This window comes from Diceros bicornis, chromosome 28 (genome assembly GCF_020826845.1).
Source record: "Diceros bicornis minor isolate mBicDic1 chromosome 28, mDicBic1.mat.cur, whole genome shotgun sequence".
Taxonomy (NCBI): Eukaryota; Metazoa; Chordata; class Mammalia; order Perissodactyla; family Rhinocerotidae; genus Diceros; species Diceros bicornis.
The window spans coordinates 39,639,478-39,661,884 of NC_080767.1; the positions used below are offsets into that span (position 1 = coordinate 39,639,478).

Here is a 22,407-nt window from a genome sequence, read left to right on the forward strand (position 1 = left end):
ATACACCTGGGTATCCAATGAAAATATAGCACATTTCCATCACCCCAAAAGTCCCCAGAGCCCCTTTGCGGTCAGTCCCTTCCTCCCCTCTGGAGGACCCCCACCCTGACCAAGCTCCCCAACTCTGGTGTGGACCTGGTCGATTCCTCCTGCGCTCCTGGCCCAGGAGCCCCTCCCCAGATGTTTGTGCATGGCCAGCCCTCCGCTCCTCTCTCTCCAGGCTCCAAAGAGCCTGCAAGCAGCCCCCACCCTGCAGCCCCCACCCCAATAACCCCAGTGCTCTGGGACACTTCCAGTATCACACGGAAGCACAGACTTGCATAAGCCCGAATCAGTTTCTCAACATGGATTTAAAGATGCATAATGAATGGGTCCGAGAGTCCCCGATGTCCCTGGCTGGACGGGCTCTCCAAGGACCCCTTGTCCAGACTCCTCCTCTGCTCCACGAATTGCCTGACTCATCCTCAGGGAGGAGCACTTCCCCGTGTCACCTGCCCTCTGTTCTCAGGGGGACCACCGCTGTTGCCCCTTTCCGGATCCATGATCTGCTCTGACATGCCAACTCTAACAACTGACCCCTCGTGATGGGGAGAGGAATCAAGAGGCCCAGTGGCCTGTCCTCAGGCCTGTGCCCTCTCTGCAGGACGTCAGGGACCCCCCCCCCCATCACTAGGTTCCCCATGGGAAAGCTCAGTTCTTCCAAAGACCCCACCTTGGGTGCTGCAGTGGAGGAGGTCCGCTGTCCTCAGGAAAAGGGTCTGTAAAGGGAGATGGATTGGGAGTGCAGAGCCACTCTGCCCACTTACGAAGCGCAGACTGTCCAGGCCAGGAGACGTGCAGGGAACAATCCAGCCTCGAGCCCTGTACCGTGGAGCGCAGAGCCTGCCGGGAAAGGTGGACACTGAACAAGTCGTGGAAAAAATTTCAAAAAGGGCTTTGAGGGCGCAAAGTGCAGGGCCTGCAAGTCGGCAGAGCTAAGGGAGGGCTCGGGGAGGGACCTGGGGACAGGGGTGGGGGCATCTCACTTAAGCTGAGACCCGAAAGAGGGGACAGAGTGAGCCGGGGGGTGGGGTGGGGAGGAGCCCCGGAGGACACCGGGTGCACTTGGGGCCCTTCCTGGAGGAACGGGGCGTCCTGCTGGTTCTGGATGACGAGGGAGAGGGATGGGGTCTGGGAGACGGTGCAGGGCCTTTGAATATTGTGCCCCACACCCCAGGGGCAATGAGAGGCCACCGTGGATGTTCAGGAAGACAGGAGCAGATTTGCCTTGCTAAAAAAAGCCTCAGCTCCTGTGTGGAGGGGAGGGCGGGGGGACCAGGGGTGCAGCTGTTGCAGAGTCTGGTGAAAGAAGACAGCGCCTGGGAAGGTCTGGGGACCTACAGGAGAGTAGCCAGGCCCCCTGGGTTTGGCATCTATCAGCAGTCTGCTCACTGGCAGTCCCCTTGAGCCTTTGCAGAAAAGTCGAATTCTCTTGGCTGCAGACGCTGTAGCCCGAGGGGTGGGAGTCCAGGCTTTGCTGCTGGAGTGTGCTGTGTGACCCGGGCCAGCCATTTGACCTCTCTGGGCTTCGGCTTCCCCACTCCACCTTGTTTCCCACCTCATTTAGCGAGGATAAATAATTAAGACCTTCTGTGTGAACCCCCTCCAGCTCCTCAAAAGAAAGCTGCCGATATGTAGGCTATAATTGTGACCACAGGGGCTCTCAGCCTGTGGCAAAAATCATTCATTTAGGGGTGGGAAAAATGCCCTTTTTTATTATAAAGAACTACATTGACTAAAAAAAACTGAACGTGTTTTAAGGTAGCAGCAAAAAATAGTTGCAGAAGAAAACAAGAAAAATGGCTCCTAAAGATACATCCTCAAAAGGTCGGGTACACGGAAAATGCTAAAACTCCCCCACGTGAGACACTGCCAGGCTGGGCTCTTGCCAAGGGCCTCCCCGTTGCCCTGGAAGGCCTGGCTATCCTTGGCTGCTTATGGTGAAAAGGCTGAAAAATAAACAGTGTGGAGAGTTCTGGTCTGATGTTGTCGGGGCTGCGCGTGGGGGCAGTGGGCTTTTCGTCCTGACGCTGAATCTGGGGACCTGGACCCCACACCCCCACTGCTGACTGTGTGGTTCGGGCTGAGTCATACAACCTCTCAGATTTGGGTTTCTTTCTTTTGCTTTATTTGTTGCAAAAGAGTCATATAAAACCAGTAAGTGGACTGGAAGGGGAGGGTCCACTTGCCCCCCCAGCCTGTCTGGGCCCCCACCCCAGGACCACCGTCCATGGGCTTCCTCTCAGTCTCTTTTCCATCCACCCACACCTGTGTTGACGCCCTTACACATGTACGACTCCTTCTCCCCCACTTGATTTTTATACTTGACGTACGTCTTGGAGATCTTTCTGGGTCATTACACGGATGGCCGCTCCATTCTTTTTGGCAGGTATATAATATTTCCTAACAAAGGCACGCCATCACTTTATAAATGTGCCCAGCACAGTGAGCAAGTGGGAGCTGCAGGGGAATTCTAGAATATCTGTGTCCTTGCCCTGTTCAGACCTGCTCTGAGGGTCAACTTCTTCTCTGGCCCCTTTCTGAGGGAAATCTCAGATCTCCTAGGCTGTTCTGCTTACCTCCAATTACAAAAGACCATCTCAGTTAATGTGCCCAGTCTAGTGTAATAATCAAAACTTTCAGCTTCATTGGGAGAAAAGCTTCTTTCCTCCCCCCTGCTGGTAGCGCAGTGGGAAGGGGTGGGCAGTGAGCTGCTCTGTGACCCCCACACACACACACTCCTAGGCTCCAGAGTGGGCGGAGGGCATTACAACATGGCCTTCGATTATTACTACATTGCCCGATTTGATCTGGTAATATCTCATTTAGGATTCTTTCATTTGCTCTTATGAGTGAGACAGACGGATAGTATATACACTCTCCTTGTCTCGGTTTGAGGTCATAAAGTGATTTGGGAAGCTTCTTTATAAAACGTTCTGGAATGCCCTGGAATACTGTCGATAGCAAGGTTCTGAGAGCTCATGTGTAAGAACCCAGACCTGATACCCAGGGCTCTATCAACCTTCTGTATAGGTACTTCAGTCAACTCTGATCTCTCATATTTTCTTAGACAAATCACCCATTTTGTTTTGGTTTTCACATTTAGTGGCATAAAGTTATACATAATATTCTCTTATAATTAAAAGAAATCTCACCTGCACTCAAGGGCAGCTCCAAGTTTTGTGAGACCTGGAGCTGATTCAAGTGTGGAGCTTTCTTAAGAAAAAACCCTCAAAATCATGACTACAAATTCAGGCACAAAACTGAAAACTTAATTAGAATGAGAAAAGAAATCAGAACAAATTACAAATTAAAGAAGGTGACAAATCCCACAAGCCACAAAATCCAGATAAATAAAACATTTCAAAAAATTAATTGCCTGACACACTCCATATTCACTGTTTCCTCTACATTTTCGGGTTCCATACTCTTTGATTACTTCTTTGTATGACAGTAATTTTGTAACAATTTTCCATAAAGTAGAAAGCTATTTCAGTCTTTCCTCTAGCATGCTTGATTGCATTTTAAAAAATATTTTACTTTGAAATAATAATAGAGTCACAAGAAGTTGTAAAACTAGTAGAGAAAGATCCTGTATGCTCTTCACCCGGTTTCCCCCAATGGTAAAAACTTCCATAACTACAGTGCAATATCAAAACTAAAAAACTGACATTGTACAATACACAGACTTCGTTCAGATTTCACTACTTTTACATGCACTTGTGTGTGTGTGTGTATTTAGTTCTATGCAAATTTGTCACATGTGTAGATTTGTGTAACACAATCAAGATAGAGAATGTTCCATCACCTCAAAGATCTCCCTCATACCACCCCATAGTGACTTCCCTCCCCACCATTCCCTAATCCCTGGAAAATTCCAAAATGTTGAATGCATGGAATCATGCAGTTTGTAACCTTTCGAGATTGGCCTTTCTCACTCAGCATAAGGACCTTGAGATCCATCTAAGTTGTCGTGTGTATCAATAGTTCATTCCTTTTTGCTGTTGAGTAGTACTCCATGGTCTGGATGGACCACAGCTGGTTTAACCTTTCCTCCAGTGAAGGACATTCTGGTTGTTCCCAGTTTGGGGCTATAACAATAATGCTGCTACGAACATGTGTGTATAGACATAGACATAAGTTCATAAGACATAAGGTATAATTTACGTAGATGTAAGTTCCCACTTCTCTGAAATAAATGCCCAGGAGTGCAATTGCTGGGCCATATGGTAAATGTATGTTGTTTTTTAAGAAACTGTCAAACTGTTTTCCAGATTGGCTCTACTTTTACATTCCTACCAGCAAGGTCTGAGAGGTTCAGTGTCTCTGCATCCTTGTCAGCATTTGGTATTGTCACAATTTCTTATTTTAGCTGTACTAATCGTTGTGGAGTGACTTGTCACCGTGGTCTTAATTTGCATTTCTCTGATGGCTGGGGATGTTGACCATTTTTTCATATACTTATTTGCCGTCCATATGTTCCAATTTTCTAATCGGATTGTTTTGTTTTTGTATTTTACTGTTGAGTTTTGAGAGTTCTTTATATATTCTAGATAGGAGTCCTTCGCCAGATGTGTGGTTTGCAAATACTTTGTCTTTTCATCTTCTTAAGAGGGTATTTCACTGAGCAAAAGTTCCTAATTTTGTGAAAGTCCAATTTATCAATTTTTTTCTCTTCTGGAACATGCTTTTGGTGTCAAGTCTAAGAACTTGTCACCTAGCCTAGTCCTAAGTCCCAAAGACTTTCTCCTACGTTTTCTTCTAAAAGTTTTATAGTTTCACATTTTACGTTTAAATCTGGGATCCATTTTGAATTAATTCTTGCATAAGGTGTGAGACTTAGGTTGAGCATTGTTATTTCATTTTTCGGGGTTTTTGCCTGACGTCCATCCTTCCAGCCCCATTTGTTGAAAAGACCATCCTTCCTCCCTTGAATTGCAATTTCCATCCATTTACTCTCTTTAACTTATTATAACTCATATATAGCCTAATTTATGATACCCGGAATTATGAAAAAGTGTATCTCCTAGAATTTTGCCTAATCTCTCTTTCTCTGAACGCCTCCCCGCCGCCCCTTTCCAACAACGTTGAATCACTGCGAGCGGCACTGTGCCAGTTCACACCAAGGCATGAGCCATTCCTGCCCTCCTGGTGTTGGCATTCAGTGGCCAAGACCGATTAGAAACTAGTAAAGGAATGAACGCGAGCGCATCTGCGTGGGAGGGCACCTGGTGAGGGCCATTTGAGGATGGGCTGGTCAGGGACGAGCCCTCCGAGAAGGTGACCCAACAGCCGAGACCTGAAGGCAAAGGAGAAGTTGAGGTGTGCCTAATGGGAGAAAGAAGACTCCAGGTGGAGGGAAAAGGCTTGGAAGGTTCTGGAAGCCGTGAGGGACGGGGCGAATGTCAGGGAGGAGTTGGAGAGGGAAGGGTTTTGCAGGCCGTGGCAAGCAGTCTAGGCTTAGTCTAAGAAGTGGGAGGCCATCGAGGGTGTTTTCAGGAAAGGATGATGTGATCCGAGTTACATCCTGACTTTTTCCCACGTCAGACAAGACTCTCCACCTTTTCATCCTAATTTTCCCTCATCATCTACTTGGTTACCCTGAGCAAGTTAACAAGCCAGAGCAGAAGTGGGCAAATCCTCTGGATCTCCTCGGCCAGGCAGGCTGGGCCATCATGACTCACAAGGTTTATCAGCTGCTCTCTTGCTCCGAGCCCCTCCCTGCCAGGTAATAAGAACGGCCGGCCAGAGCAGGACACAAAGACAGTCAGGAGGCTGCAGGAGGGCTGTGAGGATAGGTTCCGGTGATATATGCAGTGGGAGCTGCTGGGAAGATAGCTTTTCTGTTGTGAATGGCCTCTTGGGGTAGATACCGTGAGATTACACATCTAGTGTCATTAGAAAGCACGGCTATAAATTAGGCTGCTCAGAAGCATGGGGTGTGTAATAATTAAGTAATAAAAGTCACCACAGGGGTAAGGAACGGGAAAACAAAGAGCCGCTGTTTGTAGATGCACTGCAGGCTGCTCTGTAAGGAGACCTCTGAGCACAACTGGCGTTTCAAAGCCGCTGAACCTCCACTCAAATAGAGTCCCAACTCAGCCCGATCCCAAAGAGGTCCGCATGTAGGGGAGGCAGACTGGACCAGGAGCACAGATGGGGCGGGAGAGTGGGGGTGGATATTTAGGGTCCAGTCCAGCTCTACATCTATCTCTGGGGCCACAAAATCCAACACCTGGAGGGGCCCAGCGGGTAGTAGAGCTAGTCTGGTAAAGGGGCACTAGGGAAGGGAGAGGACTGGGGCTAAATGGCACCAGATATTCAGCTCCAGCCAACTGTTGCTGCGTAGGAACGCAGGCCCACACAGTCAGGACTTACATGTTTTCAAGACAATCTGGAAAGCTGGGTTTTTATGTAAAATTTCCCAATTTTTAAATACTGATAATGATTTCAAAGTCTTTTAAGATCCTGTGCAGGCCAAATCAAACACAAAGCCAGAGGCTTGTGGTTTGCAGTCTCTGGTCCTTGGCTGTGTGATCTTGGGGAGTCGCTTCTCTTCTCAGTACCTCCATTTCCTCATTTACTTGTCTGTGAAATAAGGTCTCTGGGGAAGATCAGAGGCTCTGAACCTTTTCTGGGGCACCTGCACCTCTGAAAATGCCATAGAAGCTGTGGGTCCTCTCCCCAGACAAAATGTCTTTACACACCTGCTCAGAAATGATTGTCACAGGACTTCAGGGGGCTAGATGATCTCTAACGCCTTAAGCCAAGAAGTATGGGTCCTAGATGCAGGACTTCCAGCCGCTCCAGACCCACTGAACCAGAATGTGCCTTTAACAAGATCCCCCAGGGATCCATGCACAAATGACGGTTTACAAAATGCTGCTCTATGTTCCTTCAGCTGTAAAAGACCGTGATTTCCAGTCACAGGACCTACTCTGGATGGCACTCATCTGAACAGCAGTTTCTACTGGTGTTTCCCAAACTGCGAGCTGAGGAACCCCGTGTACTAGTTTCCTGGGGCTGCCGTAACAAATTACCACAAAGTGGGTGGCTTAAAACCACAGAAATGTATTCTCTTACAGTCTGGAGGCCAGAGGTTTGAAATCAAGGTGTCCGCAGGGCCGGCTCCCTCCAGAGGCTCTGGTGGAGTGTCTCCCTGATTCTTCCAGCTTCTCATGGCTCCAGGCACTCCTTGGCTTGTGGCAGCATCGTGTCGCTTTTTGCCTCCACCTTCACATCACCGTCTCCTCTTCTCGCTGTGCCCCTCCTCTGTGTATCTCTTATAGGGGCACGTGTCATCGGATTTGAGGCCTACCCTAAAAAACATTTACGTAATTATTTACCCCATCTTGAGATCCTTAACTTGATTATGTCAGCAAAGCCCTTTTTCCCAATAAAGTCGTATTCACAGGTTCTGGGATTAGGATGGAAACATATCTTTTGGGGGGCCACCATTCAACCCACCATACCCGTATCAGAACTACTTCCTATATTTGCTACAAATTATATTTCTTGGGCCTCCCTCCCACTTTCTGAATCAGAACCTCTGGGGTTTGTTTCCCCCAAAATATTTGATGGATGGTGCTGCATACCTCCTATTGTGTCACTTCCAGCACAAGGTCTGTTTGTCACTTTCAGTGATGTTAAGACTGACATTTGGGTAAATTTTATGTTATGCATATTTTACCACAATAAAAAAATTGATCATTTGGCTCAGCTGCTGCAGCCTGACTCCTCTCATTGTAAAGTTCCCCACCGGCCTTCCAACTAGTCATTTAGCAGCCACTGATGATTACTACCTAAACTGTTATTTTATTAGGAGTTGCAAAATAATGATTCCCTTCCCCTCTAGTATATCGCTCCTGCATTTATTAGCTCTGGTTCTTCTATAAAGAACTTTCCCTCATCACCTATTTGGTTACCCGGAGCAGGTCTCTCTCACAGCACTGCCTTGCTGCTTTGGGACCTTACCCCTCATCTCTAGGATGGGGATAATGACTGTATCCACTTTACAGTGCTGTGCAGGGGTGGTGTGAACAAAATGCTCTGCACAGGATAAGTGCTCCTTGGCTGGAGACTTTTGCCAAAGAGAACCAGAGCTGGATACCAAAGGCGGTAAAGACAAATTTTATTCAGTACTATTGCAAAAGGGGAAAGTGACTTCGGTATAGAACTGGGCTCAGTTCTGAATACAACACAGGTGGGGATTTATAGCCAAGGAGCAGAGTGTGAAGGTCAGTGGATGGAAAATACTCAGAGGAGACATCGAGGGTAGGGAGATTCTAAACTGACATCAGGATTCTTGGTAAAGGCGGGCCAAGGTGATCAGATATCAAGGGTGGGGGATTGACTTGGCAGGGTTCTTTGCTAAGACTGACTTAAGCAGGCCAAGGACAGGGCCCAAGGACGAGGCCTAGTTGAAAAGAGGGTACAGAGGAGCTTGCCTAAAATTTGGTCAAGAGGAGAGTCTTCGTCACCATCTCAGGCCCAGCACTTGGTTGACATGCAGTATATGTTTGTTGAATGACTCACACAAGGCACCTGTTTCTTCCATGGCTCTAGAAGCCAGGAGAGAGCCTCTGGCAGCCTCGGGGGAGAGTGGTTTGCCCTGTAGCCCCCACAGTCAGATGTGCGGCCTTGGGGGAGAGGGTGCTGCTGCCCTTCCAAGACCTCAGGCCTGTCTGGATTCTTCCTGCAGGCCTTCCACCCCCTTCTTCGATCTGCTGCAGCACCGGTACCAGCAGCTTTGGGTGCAGGAACAAAAGGCCACCCAGAAAGCCATCAAGCTGGAGAAAAAACACAAGGTAAACGCAGCGCTAACGCCGAGTGGCTGGCTGTTGGGGGGAGCGGGGGTGGGGGAATGGCTGGCAGAGGCAAAGCTTTGAGATGACATTCATGCATGTCTGTCGCTGCCAGGCGGCGGGGAGGACAGGACGGTGGGGATGGGGTGGGAATCAAGCTGCTTGTTGCTGTGCAGACCAGGCATCAGAAATATAGAGCCAGGAGGGTCTTGGTGATCATCAGGTTCAACCCCTACTTAGGCCCCGAGAGTGGAAGATTCTGGCCGGGGTCACGAGCAAATTGGCCGTGTGCCTCTGGGGCAGGATTAGAACCCAGTCTCCAGATTGCAGCTGAGGACTCATCACTAAACCTCTGCATGACCTCACACTTCCGGAGACCAGATTTTAAACCAATCTGACCCGGCCTGGACAGAAATGTGCCCTGTACCGTCTATAAAGAAAAGGCCAATTAGGCAAGGTTAACAGAGAAAACCCACTTCTGGGAGGGTGCTGCAAAGAACACGTTTTATTAAACTTTAGGATTACATTTTGTTTCAAATTAATGGATGGGCCCATGCTAAACACTTAATGGACATCATACACATCATCTCGTCCACGCTGACGGAAGCCCGCGAGCTGGGCGTCTTCACCCTGTTTCCCCGGGCGGGGAAATGAGGCTCGAGAGGCGGTGCCCGTGCCGGGAAAACAGAGCTGAGGACAGACGAGGGCCAAACACTGCCAACTGCTAATGATATGAGTCTCGGTGAGACTTTTACCTGGAAAAAACATCTTTAGCTGTTAATTTGTGTCACCGTACACCTTTGAAAATACTAAAACAATACTTCCTTTAAAATATCCCAAAATCCAGACTTTCGGGGCGCTCAGGTTGGCCTCCTCTGCAGTAGGTCCAGACTGATCATCGTAAGATCAGAATTGCTTTCTGTTCACTTGGCACTTTATAGATTCCATCACAACTGTCATAATCGATGCCGTCCCTTGTCCTCCCGCCATGCTCCGTGCTGAGAACCGGCTGCGCGTGCACCCCAAGTCCCTGCATTTTTCCTCCCGAGCACCCCCTGACGTCGGTGTCTCATCAGATCGTCTCAGTTGCATTTTCAGATGAGGAGACTGAGGCTCAGAGAGATTAAGTGGCCAAATGTGTGAGTGCCAGGCCTCGACCCAGGCGTGTCCAGGCTCTTCTGGAGGGCGAGTTCCCACTCCTGCTGATTACAGAGAGCTCAGGTTCAGAGACAGCGCCCAGGATGTTCTAGGGCCAAACTGGGGAGCGGAAGAGTCTTACCTGGATCCTGGTGCCCTCAGGCCGGGCCAGGAGCAGTATGGGGGACGGAGGGGCCCTCCCGGCTGTTCTCAGGGGACTGAGGAGCCTGGGACGCCAGCTCCTTAAAGAGCAGAGTGTCGTAATAACATTTTAACAGCAGCCCGTGACTAGTTTACTCGTTAATGGCTCGAGAAAGAGTGGACTGGCAATGGTAATGACCAGTTTTCAGAGGGAGCGTGGCCATTACACACCGCTTTATAGCTCCAACTGAGAGGCGTGCTGTTGAACTAGGAGCTATTTCACGGCAGCTCGGAGAGTCTCGGGTCCACGGACTCCCCAGCCTCCGAGGACACGTCCTCCGACTGTAGGGACAGTCCCACAGCCAGAGCCCCTCCTTTTTCTGCAGAGCACCCCTTGAGCAGCTAACATGAGTGGATCCACCCCACACACTGGCTGGGAAGTGGTGCCACCTGCGGGGGCACGACTTTGAGTGGGTCACCACCTCAATGGGGTCTCAATTTCCTCATTGGGCAAAACAAGGGGGTCAGATTAAATGAGGGCCCGCCGTGCTGTGCCCAGCATGCAGCAGACACTCGGAAAACACTTGTTGAACCAACCCCAGACTCTCCTCCCGTTCCAAGAGTCTTTGTGGTTGATAGGTTGTCTGACAAATGGCTGTGAACACCCAGACCCACCAAATGCTGGGGGGCTGTTGTCTAGGGTTAAGCAATTTATTGGGGTTGATAAGATGGTCGGTTTGCAAGGTCAAATTGCCACCATCCAAGGAGAAACTTATCTCTTCGGTAGCTAAGGATATCCGGGATTTTGGACAGTGATGTCCCCAAATGAAATTCTAGGTAACAGCTTCCGTTTAGTGAGCAATCATCTTGGGCCAGACACTCTGCTCAAAGCTTATCTCAGCAAATCCTACAATCACCCTGTTTGTTAGGCATCGGTACCCCATTTCCAGCGGAGGGAAGTGAGGCTTAGAAAGGTGACATGACTTGCCAGTGTCCCTCCGATTCTGACGCCCAGCTTGTTAACCCCCAGCTAGACAGCCTCTCTGTTTGGTTTGAAGATAAAGTTTCAAAACTGTTCTAGAAGGCAGAGAGGATAGCTGATCCAAAGGGCTTGTAAGTTATCCACAGACACAGTCAATAAAATTAATATAATTGATTAACAAAATAAATCAACAAAAGGGGTTTGATGGGGTGGCGGCATCTTCAGTTGAATTCGGGTCAGCATGCAGTGAAGGAGTGCATGCAGTGGGGCTCCCTCGGTGCCTCTGGAATCCCACCCACAGAGACATCGTGGGCTCCGAACTGAGTACCTTAAGCCCTCTCCCCGAAGGAGTACTCCTTCCTGTTCCACGAGCAGGCCATGGTGAGGACCTGCTCCTGAGAAATGGCAACAATCCACTGAATCCCCATTCTTCATCCAAACACAGTGAGTCCTGCGAATCACCAGGGCTGTGTTAGCTTCAGGGGAAATTTCAAGGTCGCCCGGGACACCGTCCCTGCCCTCAAGGCGGCTGCATGCTAGAACCCGGAGTGTTCTAGGGTCTAACCAGAAACGAGAACAACATGCTCTTGGCATCCCATGGCCCCACACCCAAGTCCACTGAGCAGTGGCCAGGGGCGGGGCCCGGAGTGCAGGTGCCGTGAAGTCAGAGAAGGGCCAGAGCCGGGAGGAACGTGACCCCGGTCTGCAGCCCCAGGAATGCCAACTCCCTGCCCTCGTGCCCCTGTGTCTTAGCTCAGGCTTCTCCAGGGGCCAGGTACCACCTCACCTTTGCATTCCTCTGGCCTGCAGGTGATCCTGGGGAAGCTGTATGAGACCCGGAGCAGTCAGCTGAGGAAGTACAAGCCGCCCGTGCAGCTGGATGCCCTCTGGCAGATGCCTCACTTCCAGAAGGTCAGTCTCGCCTCCACCTGCCGCTTCCCGCGCCTGGAGCGGATGCCGCTCACCTTGCCTGGTCCTTGCCTGTCCTCTAGACAGTGGAGTTCTGTGGGCTTCTAACCATCGATCGGCATAACAACAACAACCATAACAGTAATAATAGCGACAGCAATAACTAACATTTTTTGAGCACTTCCTGAGTGCCAGACACTGAGCTCCACTTCACTGACTCTGCACTCATTGGAGGGGGCTGCTACCGTCATTCCCATTCCAGACGGGAAACATGATGAATGCTGGTAAGCGGCAGCCTTGGGCTGAACCTGGGCCATCTGACCACAGAGCCTAGGTGTCTGTCCATTGGGCAGACACTGGGCCAAACCCCCGTCTACTGATGGGGTCATCGATGCACCACATCCTGCACTGGGGACTTGGGGGTGCAAGATAGCCCCATGCCACCAGCGCTAACCCTCCCTGGGGAGATGGAGCAAATGTCTCCTGGGGGCTCATGTGAGGGCATGACATGCACCCAGAGAGACCTAGAACCTGCCATGCTCTGGCCTCAGATCTGACCCAGGGTTCATTAGGCCATGTAGCCCTGTAGATGGGACTGGTCGTCAGCACCTTTTAGGAGGGGAAGAACAAGGCAAGAGCTGGGCACTGTACAAAGGAGAGGAACTGGGAGATTTGGAGACAGTGGCTTCAGGATGCGAGAGGGCTGTGCATGCCCGACTCGGGCCCAGCAAGCCTTTCTAAGGGACCACAAGGGACATGCCTGGCCCCAGGAAGACAGCTGGACAAAGCAAGGTACCCGGTCAGCCTCAGCCTGGCTGTGATGTTGAGTTAAACTGCAATTCAGACAACGAAGGGGCTGGTGCCTTCCTGAGCCTAATGCAGTCGAACAAGCTGCCGAGCTTTGCCAGAGAAGCCTGCTTGCCCGCCTTGATGTGGCCTCTCATGTCCTGCCCGAGTGGCCTCTATCAGCATATGTCAGTGACCATTCACCCTGCCGTCCGTCAGCCCGGACGGCCCCGTGCGCAGGAACAAGACCGAGTGCCATGCTGGAGGTGGTGAGATCACCGGGCCGCTGCCGCTGTGTAGTTTCTCTGCCCCGGCCTCAGCACCCCGACGCAGCTCTGGTTTCTCTGTCGCTCTCAATTTCCTGCCTTTTTAACCACATCCCTCCTCCCCCTTCTCTCTCCCACACTCGGCAGTTTCCATCCACAGCCTCTTTCTTGGCCCCTCCTGCTGCTTTTCCTCCTTTGCTCTTTTCTCTCGGGTTTTCCCGAAGTCCGTGGGACGCAGGCATCCAGGGGATGCTGCCTGGGGAGGGACGGGACCCACGGCTCCAGGCGCTCCTCCACAGCGCTCTGCTCTGCAGCATCGACTCCCGGCCCCTCTCAGCCCCCGGTCTCTGATTTAGAATCTACCCACACACAGCTCCCAAGGCAATGGGCAGAGGAGGGCTCAGGTGGTCTTCCCCCAGCGCAGCAAGGAAGGGGCCCCTCCTGCCCCCAACACCCCCTACCCAGGTACCCCCCACCCAGGTAGCACCGATTCTCCTGTGTCAGGAGCACCTGGCTCCCACGCAGGCATCCCCACAGTGCCTGGAGCAGAGGAGGAGCGCAATGTCGAAGTAAACAAATGAGTTTCTATTTTTACAAAAGGGGAACTGACTCAGCTGACTGTGGGTCTCTTCCGGTCTTCAGATTGTTGTTATAAAACACTGTTATGAACAACAGCAGCCAACCATAATGCTAACCTTTTGCTCAATGCCAGGCAGGTGCTAAGTCATTTACGTGTATTATTTCATGCGAGTATCCTCACCCCAGCTGTGCGGAGGAGAGGAAGAGGGGGCTGTGCTCTCCTCACCCAGCGCCTGGCTGCAGGTTCCTCTGACTGCAGGGCCCAAGCTGGAATGCACGACCCATCAGGTCATAGAAATAATGAGAAGGAGAGTAAGAACGCAAGCCCTGGGATTTATAGGGCGTTTTTCCTCTTCTCTGGGGATGTTCACAGGACTCCGGAAGTTCAGCTGCAGGACTCTCCGAGCAGTGCTCATCTCTGGGCTCCCGCAGGCGCACTTAGACCCCCAGAGCGTGCTGTCAACGGATGCAGCGCTCAGTCCCCTCCCCGTTGGGAAGTACCACCCGGGGAAAGCATTTATTGAGCTCTTACTGTGTGCCTAGTGCTGGACAGCCGTAACCTCATAGGTGTCCCCACTCTACAGATGTGGAAACTGAGGCTCAGAGAGGTAAAGGCACTTGCCCTGGGAGAAGCGGGCCCTGCCTAGTGCTGGGCAGGCTGGGCTGTGATGCCCCCTGAGGACTCCTTCCCTCACCTCCCACCGCACCACAGTGGGTCCCCTCTACCCACCAAGGGCTCCTCTCCCTCCTTCCCCATCCCGGCACCCATCCATGCTGCAATTAATTAATTAACTGGTCAATTAGTGTTCAACGTCCATTTTCCTCTGTAAAACGTGAGCCCACAGGACCACGCCTGCTGTGTCCTGCACCGTGGCCGCAGAGCCCAGCACGGTGCCTGGCACCCGGTGCCTGGTCAGTAAATGTCTGTGGAAAGAATGAGTGAAGGACTAGCTGAATGAATGAATGACCAGTACAGCCCAGAATGACTAAAGAATTTAAAAATCTTTCATAGACCCGACGAAACCTCCCTTCTCAACCTAAACATCCCAGTGCCCATCGTCCCTGGCAGCCACTGACTGGGTCTGGACTCGGAAGGGCCGGTGTGGCCAGAGTCCTTCCAGCCCCCTCAGGGGCTGCTGCAGTCCGCGGCCTCGTGTGCGAGGCCCCAGGAGGGTCTTTGTCTGCGCCTTGTGTCTCTGCTGATCCACCGCCCCCGCCCCTGCCCCCCGGCCCCATTATGAGAGGAAAAAGCATTTCCAAAAAGTTGAACCCGTCACGGTGATGGATAACATAAATGGACTCTCCCCGCTCGCGAACAGATGTCGATGCTGAACTCTGTCAGAAATAATTAAACACCTTTCACACGGAAAAGCAGCAGGCAGGGGCACGGCGGCCGCTCCTTGGGCGGGGTCAACGCGGCGGAGCAGGCTGGCTCTCTGCACCAACCCGGCCAGCCCACGAGGGGGCCAGCCCTGCCAACTGGGCTGCCGGGACCCTCCCCTCCTGGGCACTACAGGAGGCACTCACCGGGGTCGTGAGCCCAAGGGGGACCAAGAAAAGCAGAAGAAACATCTGTCAGCGCGATTCCTTGTCCGGCCTCACAGTGTCCCCGCAGAGACAGGGCTTCCTGGTTCCAGGGCTTCCTTCTGGCCTGTGTGACCAGCAGTTGCCACAGGACAGCCAGTGCCCAGGGGGAGGTCAGCCGACAGCTGGCAGGTGGCCTCTCTCCCAGGACATTTATACTGTGCCACCAGCAGCTAAGAGGCCTAGCCCAGATGCTGAACCTCTCTGGGCCTCAGTCTCCTCATCTGAAAGTGAGGGGTAGCTTTAGTTCTTGAGGGTCTCTTCCAACTTAAGATTCCATGAGTTCACTGGTCAAGGAGCCACGTGGGAGGGGCACAGGGGCTCTTGGAGGTGGCAGACCCCAAGCCCAGAGTGAACTGTCAGGGGAAACAGCTCAGACCTTCTCTCAGGTTCCCGTTTTGGGGACGGGACGTGAACTCCCTCCCTGCGTGGAGGGACCGCTGGACGTGGGGCCGGCACCCTCTCTGCCCTGCGGCATGGGGACTCGCTCACAGCCTCCACACGGTGCACTGGGGTCTGCAGGGCACGGCATGGTAGTCAGCGGGGTGGGAAGAGGGAAGCAGCATGGCATGTACGTGTTTGTGTGACTCCAGGGCCAGCCAGACCTGGGTCACATGGCAACCCTGCCACTCGCTACCTGTCAGGTGGCTTTACCTGTCCAAGACCCTGCTTCCTCTTCCGTGAAACAGGCTAGCGATGCCCCCTGGCAGGGCTGCTGGGAGGATTCGATGAGAACGCAGGTATGCAACATTATCAGAGCACCTGACCCTCATTAAACCGCCAATAAATGGCAGTTGCCATGAGGATGATCCTGGTGATCATTCATTCATTCACTCAGTCATTCATTCCGTCACAAATCTTATCGTTGAGCACCTCTAAGACAGGCCTTGTTCTTGGCACTGATGATATGCTGCTGTGGGGCTGCTGGCAACTGGCAACGAGCGAGGTGGACAGAAGGACGGGTGGACAGGTAACTGTACAGGTGGATGACTAGACGGGGATGTTTGGAGAAGCTCCACCCCCTGGGGTCCAGTTCTCACAGCCTGAAATGGTGGAGAGACACCAACCTAAGTTTGGGGGTGGGGATGAGCCCCATGACAATAACCTATCAACATAATCCCAGCCCAGGCTGGCTCCCCCTGTTCACGTGCCTTTTGCAGAAACCTCAGTGTTCCTGGACGGGGCAGTCCTCCCGGCTGGCCCAGGACAGCCTCCTCTGGGCCTGTGCGGAGGCAGGACTATTAATAGCGCCGCCTTCTGCTCTCAAAAGTGACCCGGTCTGAACCACACATTCTATGGTCGCCTAATATTAAGCTGAGAAAAACGGACGGTTTATCCTTCTTTACAAAAAGACGGCCAGTGATAACGGCCCGAATACAAAGGGGCAGGCGCTCCAAATATTTGTGGTGGCACCGACACCAATGGGAAAGATTGGATGCCGCAGCTCAAGTGATGGCTTAAGTACATGTTGGATATATTGTTCAGATATTATAATGATAACATATGATATTATGAGCTATTATACAGCCACTGAAAATAATGACTTTAGTCTGCACTTATTGACACTTTAATCATATTTTCCCACTTTGATAATGATCTCCCCATATATTATTGGGGGAAAGACCTGTGCTGTGTGACCCCATGTGGACGGAGGCACCCATACATCGCTACAGGTGTCTGTTTCGAGGACAGACGTCCTGAAGGAAGATCCCCAGGCGGCAGCTGCGGTGAAGTCTGGGGTGGGCTTGAGGCTGAATTTTATTCTTTCTGATGTTCTTTTCTGCATTGTTTGAATTTTTACGGTGAGTACATGTAACTTTTACAAAACCAGTAAAAAAAATATTTTTAAAGAATGAGGACTCTACACTCTTCCCCGGGGACAGATCACAGTGCTCAAGCCCCCTTTCAGCCCAGCTCCTCCCGATGGCTCACGAAACGCTCCCGGCTGTTGGCCAAGCCTGGTTTCTCATATTCTGTTCCCATCAGGCGTGAAGGTCAGAGGCCAGCGCTCTACCCCACAGCAAAGGCTGAGCCCGGATCTGTAGGGCCAAGTCCATGTTATATCTGGAGATCCAAAATCCATTTCAGAAGGGGAGTTTGCCCAAGCATCTGGGTATCTCCACTTCAACCCAAACATCCCGCCTGCCCCCCACAGCCCTTGTCTTTCCTCTACGGCACCAAAACCCACTGACATTACATAGTCGTTCAGTCACTAAAGTATGAACAAATTGACTCTATTTTCACTCGGCTTTTGGGTTCAGCCTCACTGCTTTAGAATAATGGCCCCCGCTATTAAGCTAACAGTTTGATTTACAAGCTCTTGTGCTCTGAATGCTGAGATCAGACTCCTCTCTTTGTGGAAGACTAACCCTGCTTTTGGTCTCCTGGGCCCCTGGCTCCCTAATAGTACAGGAGACGGTGGGAAAAAATCAGCAGTCAGCCAAGCAGTGACACCCAGAGATGCCGCTGATTAGTGAAAGCTGCTGAATCTAAGAAAAGGATTTTCTTTCCTACCTTTAAGCTCTCTTACAAATCATAGCTGGCTGGAGACCTAACTCTCCATTAAACCCCCAGAGTGGCCTCTGAGCCTGTCCACCCCGACCCCGCCACCTCTCCAAAGGGCCCGCATGGTGCAAATCAAGATGGACTCTTCACCGCCCAGGTGCATCCAGTCACTGCTTCCAGACCCAGGAGGGGAAATTTCAGACCTACTGCCCCTCCCCAAGGTCCCTGCAGCCCCAATGTATTTTAAGAATCCTGTCGCTCTTTTGCATCAGAACAAGAATCATCCTGTGTTGCTGTGTAGGGCGCCGAGCGCGGGGATGGAAGGTGTCACACGCAGAAACGGGGCAATAGGAAGAATGACTCAGAGGTCCTGATGCACTTGTCATTTCTTCCCTAAATACGGATAGCCCCCATTATAAATCAGATCAGTATGCAGAAGAGCTGACTCGCTGAAGGGATAAAAGCAGGGGCTTAACTGGTTTTACATAATCCAGCACCTTGGAGGCACAGAATTTTTAGGCACCTGCTCACAAGGTGACATTGCTGCTCAAATACTGGCAAGTTGCAAATAGCCAGAGCTGGAGCTCTGGGGACGAGGACGAGAGGGAAGGGGACCGGTGGGGGGGAGAGGAGATAGCGGCAAAGTTCCTGGGGCAGGTTGAGAAATCTCAGGAAGTCTGGGGGAAACCTGGGTCGTGGAGGGAGATGTCAGGCATCTATGTCGGGGCCCAGAGAGGCCGGTGTGGTGGGGGATGAGGGAGCGGGCACTTCTAACGGGACCAGCCCTGCATCCTGGGGGCCCTCAGCCTGACTGTCCCCTTAATCCTTCCAGCACCTGGAAAATTTCAGTTTAATCCAGAAAGCTCTTCTCCCCCACTGGGTACAAAAATATTTCAAATTTTGTGTTGAAAGTCAACCAGAAAATAGACTAAGACAGCTTGTTTTGACATCAGGTATATATTTCTAATCTCCAGAGATAGCTAGAATCTCAAGTTGAATTTTGGGAGTTGATGGGACTTTGGGGGGTCCCCAATTTCTTCTTCCAGCTCATCTCCAAGAGTATAAATTCTCAATGATCTTAAGAGAACGTCCCAGGCTTGAGAAGGCATTCAGGCTAACATCTGCCACCTCTGGAATGACTTCCTCGATGTCTCCCACGAATCCCTCGTTTCCACGTGTCCCCGCTTGTCAGCCTCTCTGTCACCAGGCACCCACATCCCTGCTGTGACAGGATCCTGAGCGTGTGGCCAGCAGCAGGTTCTAGCAGAAAAACAGCATTAGATGATTTACCCAGATAAACTCAGGGTTCATTCAAACCGAGGTTTGTCAAAAGTGCAGGTAAGATGAATCAAGAGGCTGGTATCCTTATATCCAAAAGCCACAAACAACAAACACAGCCTTCCTGGTTTCCCTCAGAGATGCGACGTCCTCTGGCTTCAGAGAACCCACATGAGGAGGAAAGCAAGATGATGGGATGTTCGTTTGCCTCTTTTCCTCCTCTGCTCAAAGAGGTCCTGAGAAATGACCTCTTAGAGCGGTGTAAAAAAAAAATGTGGGTGGTTTGACCAAAGTCCACTGGCCAGAAGTGCAGATGGAAGGGCATCCAAGAGTTACTCTGCAGACGGTGGGCGTTCCCAGACGGCGGCAACAATGACACCATGGATGGCTCACACAGCCGAAGCACCTCTGTGGTGCATGTCAATATTCTCAATGACCCTAGTGGCAGTGAAAAGTCATGCTGTCTCAGAGATGAGGAAACTAAAGCTTGGAGGCTTCAAGTCACGTGCCCCAGGGTCACAGTTAATAAGTGGTGGAGTGGGGGCTCGGACTCTCTGGCCAGCTGTCTCCAGGCCTCAGGCCCTGGAAGAGCCGATAAATGCTAAGGACCTGCAACTGAGGTCAGGGGCCAGTGGGGGCTAAATGCAAGACCTGGGGAAGGAAAGAGAAGGGCAGTCAGGAACTCAGGTTTTTATAGGTGTCCAGAGGGTCGTGGCCAGCCCTGCTCTGGCTGATTTAAGCCTTTGCAATAAACAAAACTTCCCACTGCCCTGAAAGCCTTTAGACCTTGATAAAACCCCTGAGCATCTTTTAAATTGCAGTTTGGCCCCAAGGCTAAAGAGGAAAGCGGCCATTGATTGGGGTTCAGGCTTGCTCCATCAAAAAGCATGAGGCAGAGACGGAGCACCACGGATGGCTGAGCCTGTGGGCTCGGAAGCCACACAGACACTCCAGGTCCCAGCCCGCCTCCCGCCGGCCTCTGTGTCTGCATCTGCAAAGTGGGGAGAGTAACAGGGGGATCAAGTGCAGTCGTGCACGTAAAGCACTTGGCATGGGCCTGGATGGGGAAAGGTCATGGAGCAACAGAATCTCTGGGTTGGGCGGGGCCTTGGCACCTGCTCCTGTAGATGATGGTTCTCAAACTTGGCTGTGCCTGGGGTCCTCTGAGGAGAGGTTTAAAATGCAGATTCCAGGGCCCCACCCAGGACCTTGATCCTGTGGGATGAAGTGGCCACCAAACCTTCTTTTTCAGCAAGCAGCTCCCCAGCTCCCTGGGTCACTGTCAACTCCTCTTACACAGTTACATTTCAAGTGCACGTTTACTATGACAGGGGGTGCACTCTCACGTGTTTGACATGAAGCACGTTGGGACCTTCAAAAGGAAACATGCCTGTTGAGGGCACACCGCCATCTGTTAAACAGCCCTAAGGATTATGAACTTCCATCTTAATCTGCTCAGACTGCTGTAACAAAATACCACAGACCAGGTGCCTTAAACAACAGACAGTTATTTCTCTCACTTCCAGAGGCTGGAAGTTCGACGTCAAGGTGCCAGCATGGTTAGGTTCTGGTGAGGTTCTCTTCCTGGCTCGCAAACGGCCACCTACTTGTTGTGTCCTCAGGGGGCAGAGAGAGAAAACAAGCTCTCTGGTATCTCTTCCTATAAGGGTAGTAATCCTATCATAGGGGCCCCACCCTCATGACATCATCTAAATGTAATTACTTCCAAAGGCCCCCCTCCAAATACCATCACCCCGGGGGATAGGGCTTCATGTATGAATTTTAAATGGACACAGTTCAGTCCATAGCACCTTCTTTCTCAAGTTCAGCCAGAATCTGCCTCCTTCTACCTTCCACCACCTGGTTGTTTCTCCCTCTGGAGCCCCATGGAGCCACCTGCTCCCCTTCTAAGTGACAAATACCCGAAGTCAGACACCGTTTCTTCATCAACGCTCAGGTTCTTGGTTGTTCCTTGGGGCAGAGAGTTCTTGTTAGCAGGTGGGACCCTGCGTGGCAGTGACGGTGGACACCCAGACACTGTAACCTCTGCCACTCAGTGTTGCATTCTCTACCTTCGTTCACAGTCATAGAAGATTTGTCAACTTGAATGGCCTTTCTACATAATTTTGAATGAAATTGTGGTTGAAGATGTCCATCAGTGTCACTTGAATCATTTAATATAAGAATCTATGTGAATATTCCCTGCTTGGGGGCAGTTTCAGGAAAACATTGCAGTCAGACATGAATGTTACTAATAACAGTCCTAACAGTAGCAGCCGCCATGTCTCCAATGCTTACTCTCTGTGCCAGGGGCTTGGCAATGACCCCATGGGATGGGTAGTATGACTCTACATTTTCTTCAGGAAGTCTCTGCTTTATGAAACTCTAGAGTTATCTTATTTCATATCATGTGCAATTCATTAGACCCCTTTGAATCACTTGGAAGGAGACAGGATACAAATATTGAAGAAAATAAAACACCTCTTCTACTTAGAGGTTTAGCTGAGCAAAGCAGATGTGGAGGATCTATAGGATGCTTGAAACACAGATGCATTTCTAAGGGCTCTGTTGCCTTATCCCAGGCTCCTAACCCATCCGTCTAACTGTCCATATCCACCATCCCTCTGTCCATCCATCCATCCATCCATCCAACCTTCTATTCATCCATCCATCCATCCATCTATTCGTCTATCCAGCCATCCAGCCAAGATTTGTTGACTGTCTATGAGGTGCCCCCAAGAGTTGAGTTACCCCAAGAACTTTGAAGGTTTCCTGTCTGTTGACATTTCCCCGGAACAATGTCCAGAATAAGGCATCAACATCCTTGCTGTCTGGCTGAGGACACTTTAATATTCCTATTTGTGACTGGACAGGGTCAGCCTCATCAACCACAGAAAGGTTCTGTTCCTTCTTAAAAGATACCAGAAGAAATTCTTCCTGCTCATTATTCCCATAAGACAAAAGGAGAAAGAGAACACCAGACCTCACTGTGTGTGCTCCACCTAGATGGGCCATGGACACCGAACATCTGAGTGTGCCCTGGCCTCCCAGGCAGTAACACAGGAATTGTTCCACAGCCTATATGAATAAGCAATGAGGCACTGATGGGCACTGCACAGAATGCTCAGCAAAGGACTTAATTTGCAACCAAGCACAAAATCAAAGACTCCGTCAACTGAGGAACTGTGTGCCCAGATAACCACCTTGCGCTACCTGAGAAAGCACTGCCAGGTAAATTTCCAGAGAAAGTAATTAAGGAATCCCCATTGTCTCAATTCAGCAGCAAAATTTGGAGCTCTGGAATTTGATGCTTACCAGGGATCTGGTGTCTCCACCCAGCCTGATCGTTCATCAAAATGAACAGTGGAGGTTTGTGAAGGGATCAGCTGGTGTGTCT

At 51.0% G+C, this 22,407-nt stretch overlaps 1 protein-coding gene across 2 annotated transcripts in view; it reads left to right on the forward strand.

The window, feature by feature from the left end:
* Positions 1-22,407, forward strand: part of CFAP77 (cilia and flagella associated protein 77) — a 128,104-nt gene that overhangs the window by 92,396 nt on the left and 13,301 nt on the right. For both annotated transcript variants that reach the window (XM_058524368.1, XM_058524369.1), the window contains 2 exons: positions 8,741-8,846; positions 11,914-12,015. In XM_058524368.1, coding sequence (XP_058380351.1) covers positions 8,741-8,846; positions 11,914-12,015 — 208 coding nt within the window. The remainder of the gene's footprint in view (positions 1-8,740; positions 8,847-11,913; positions 12,016-22,407) is intronic.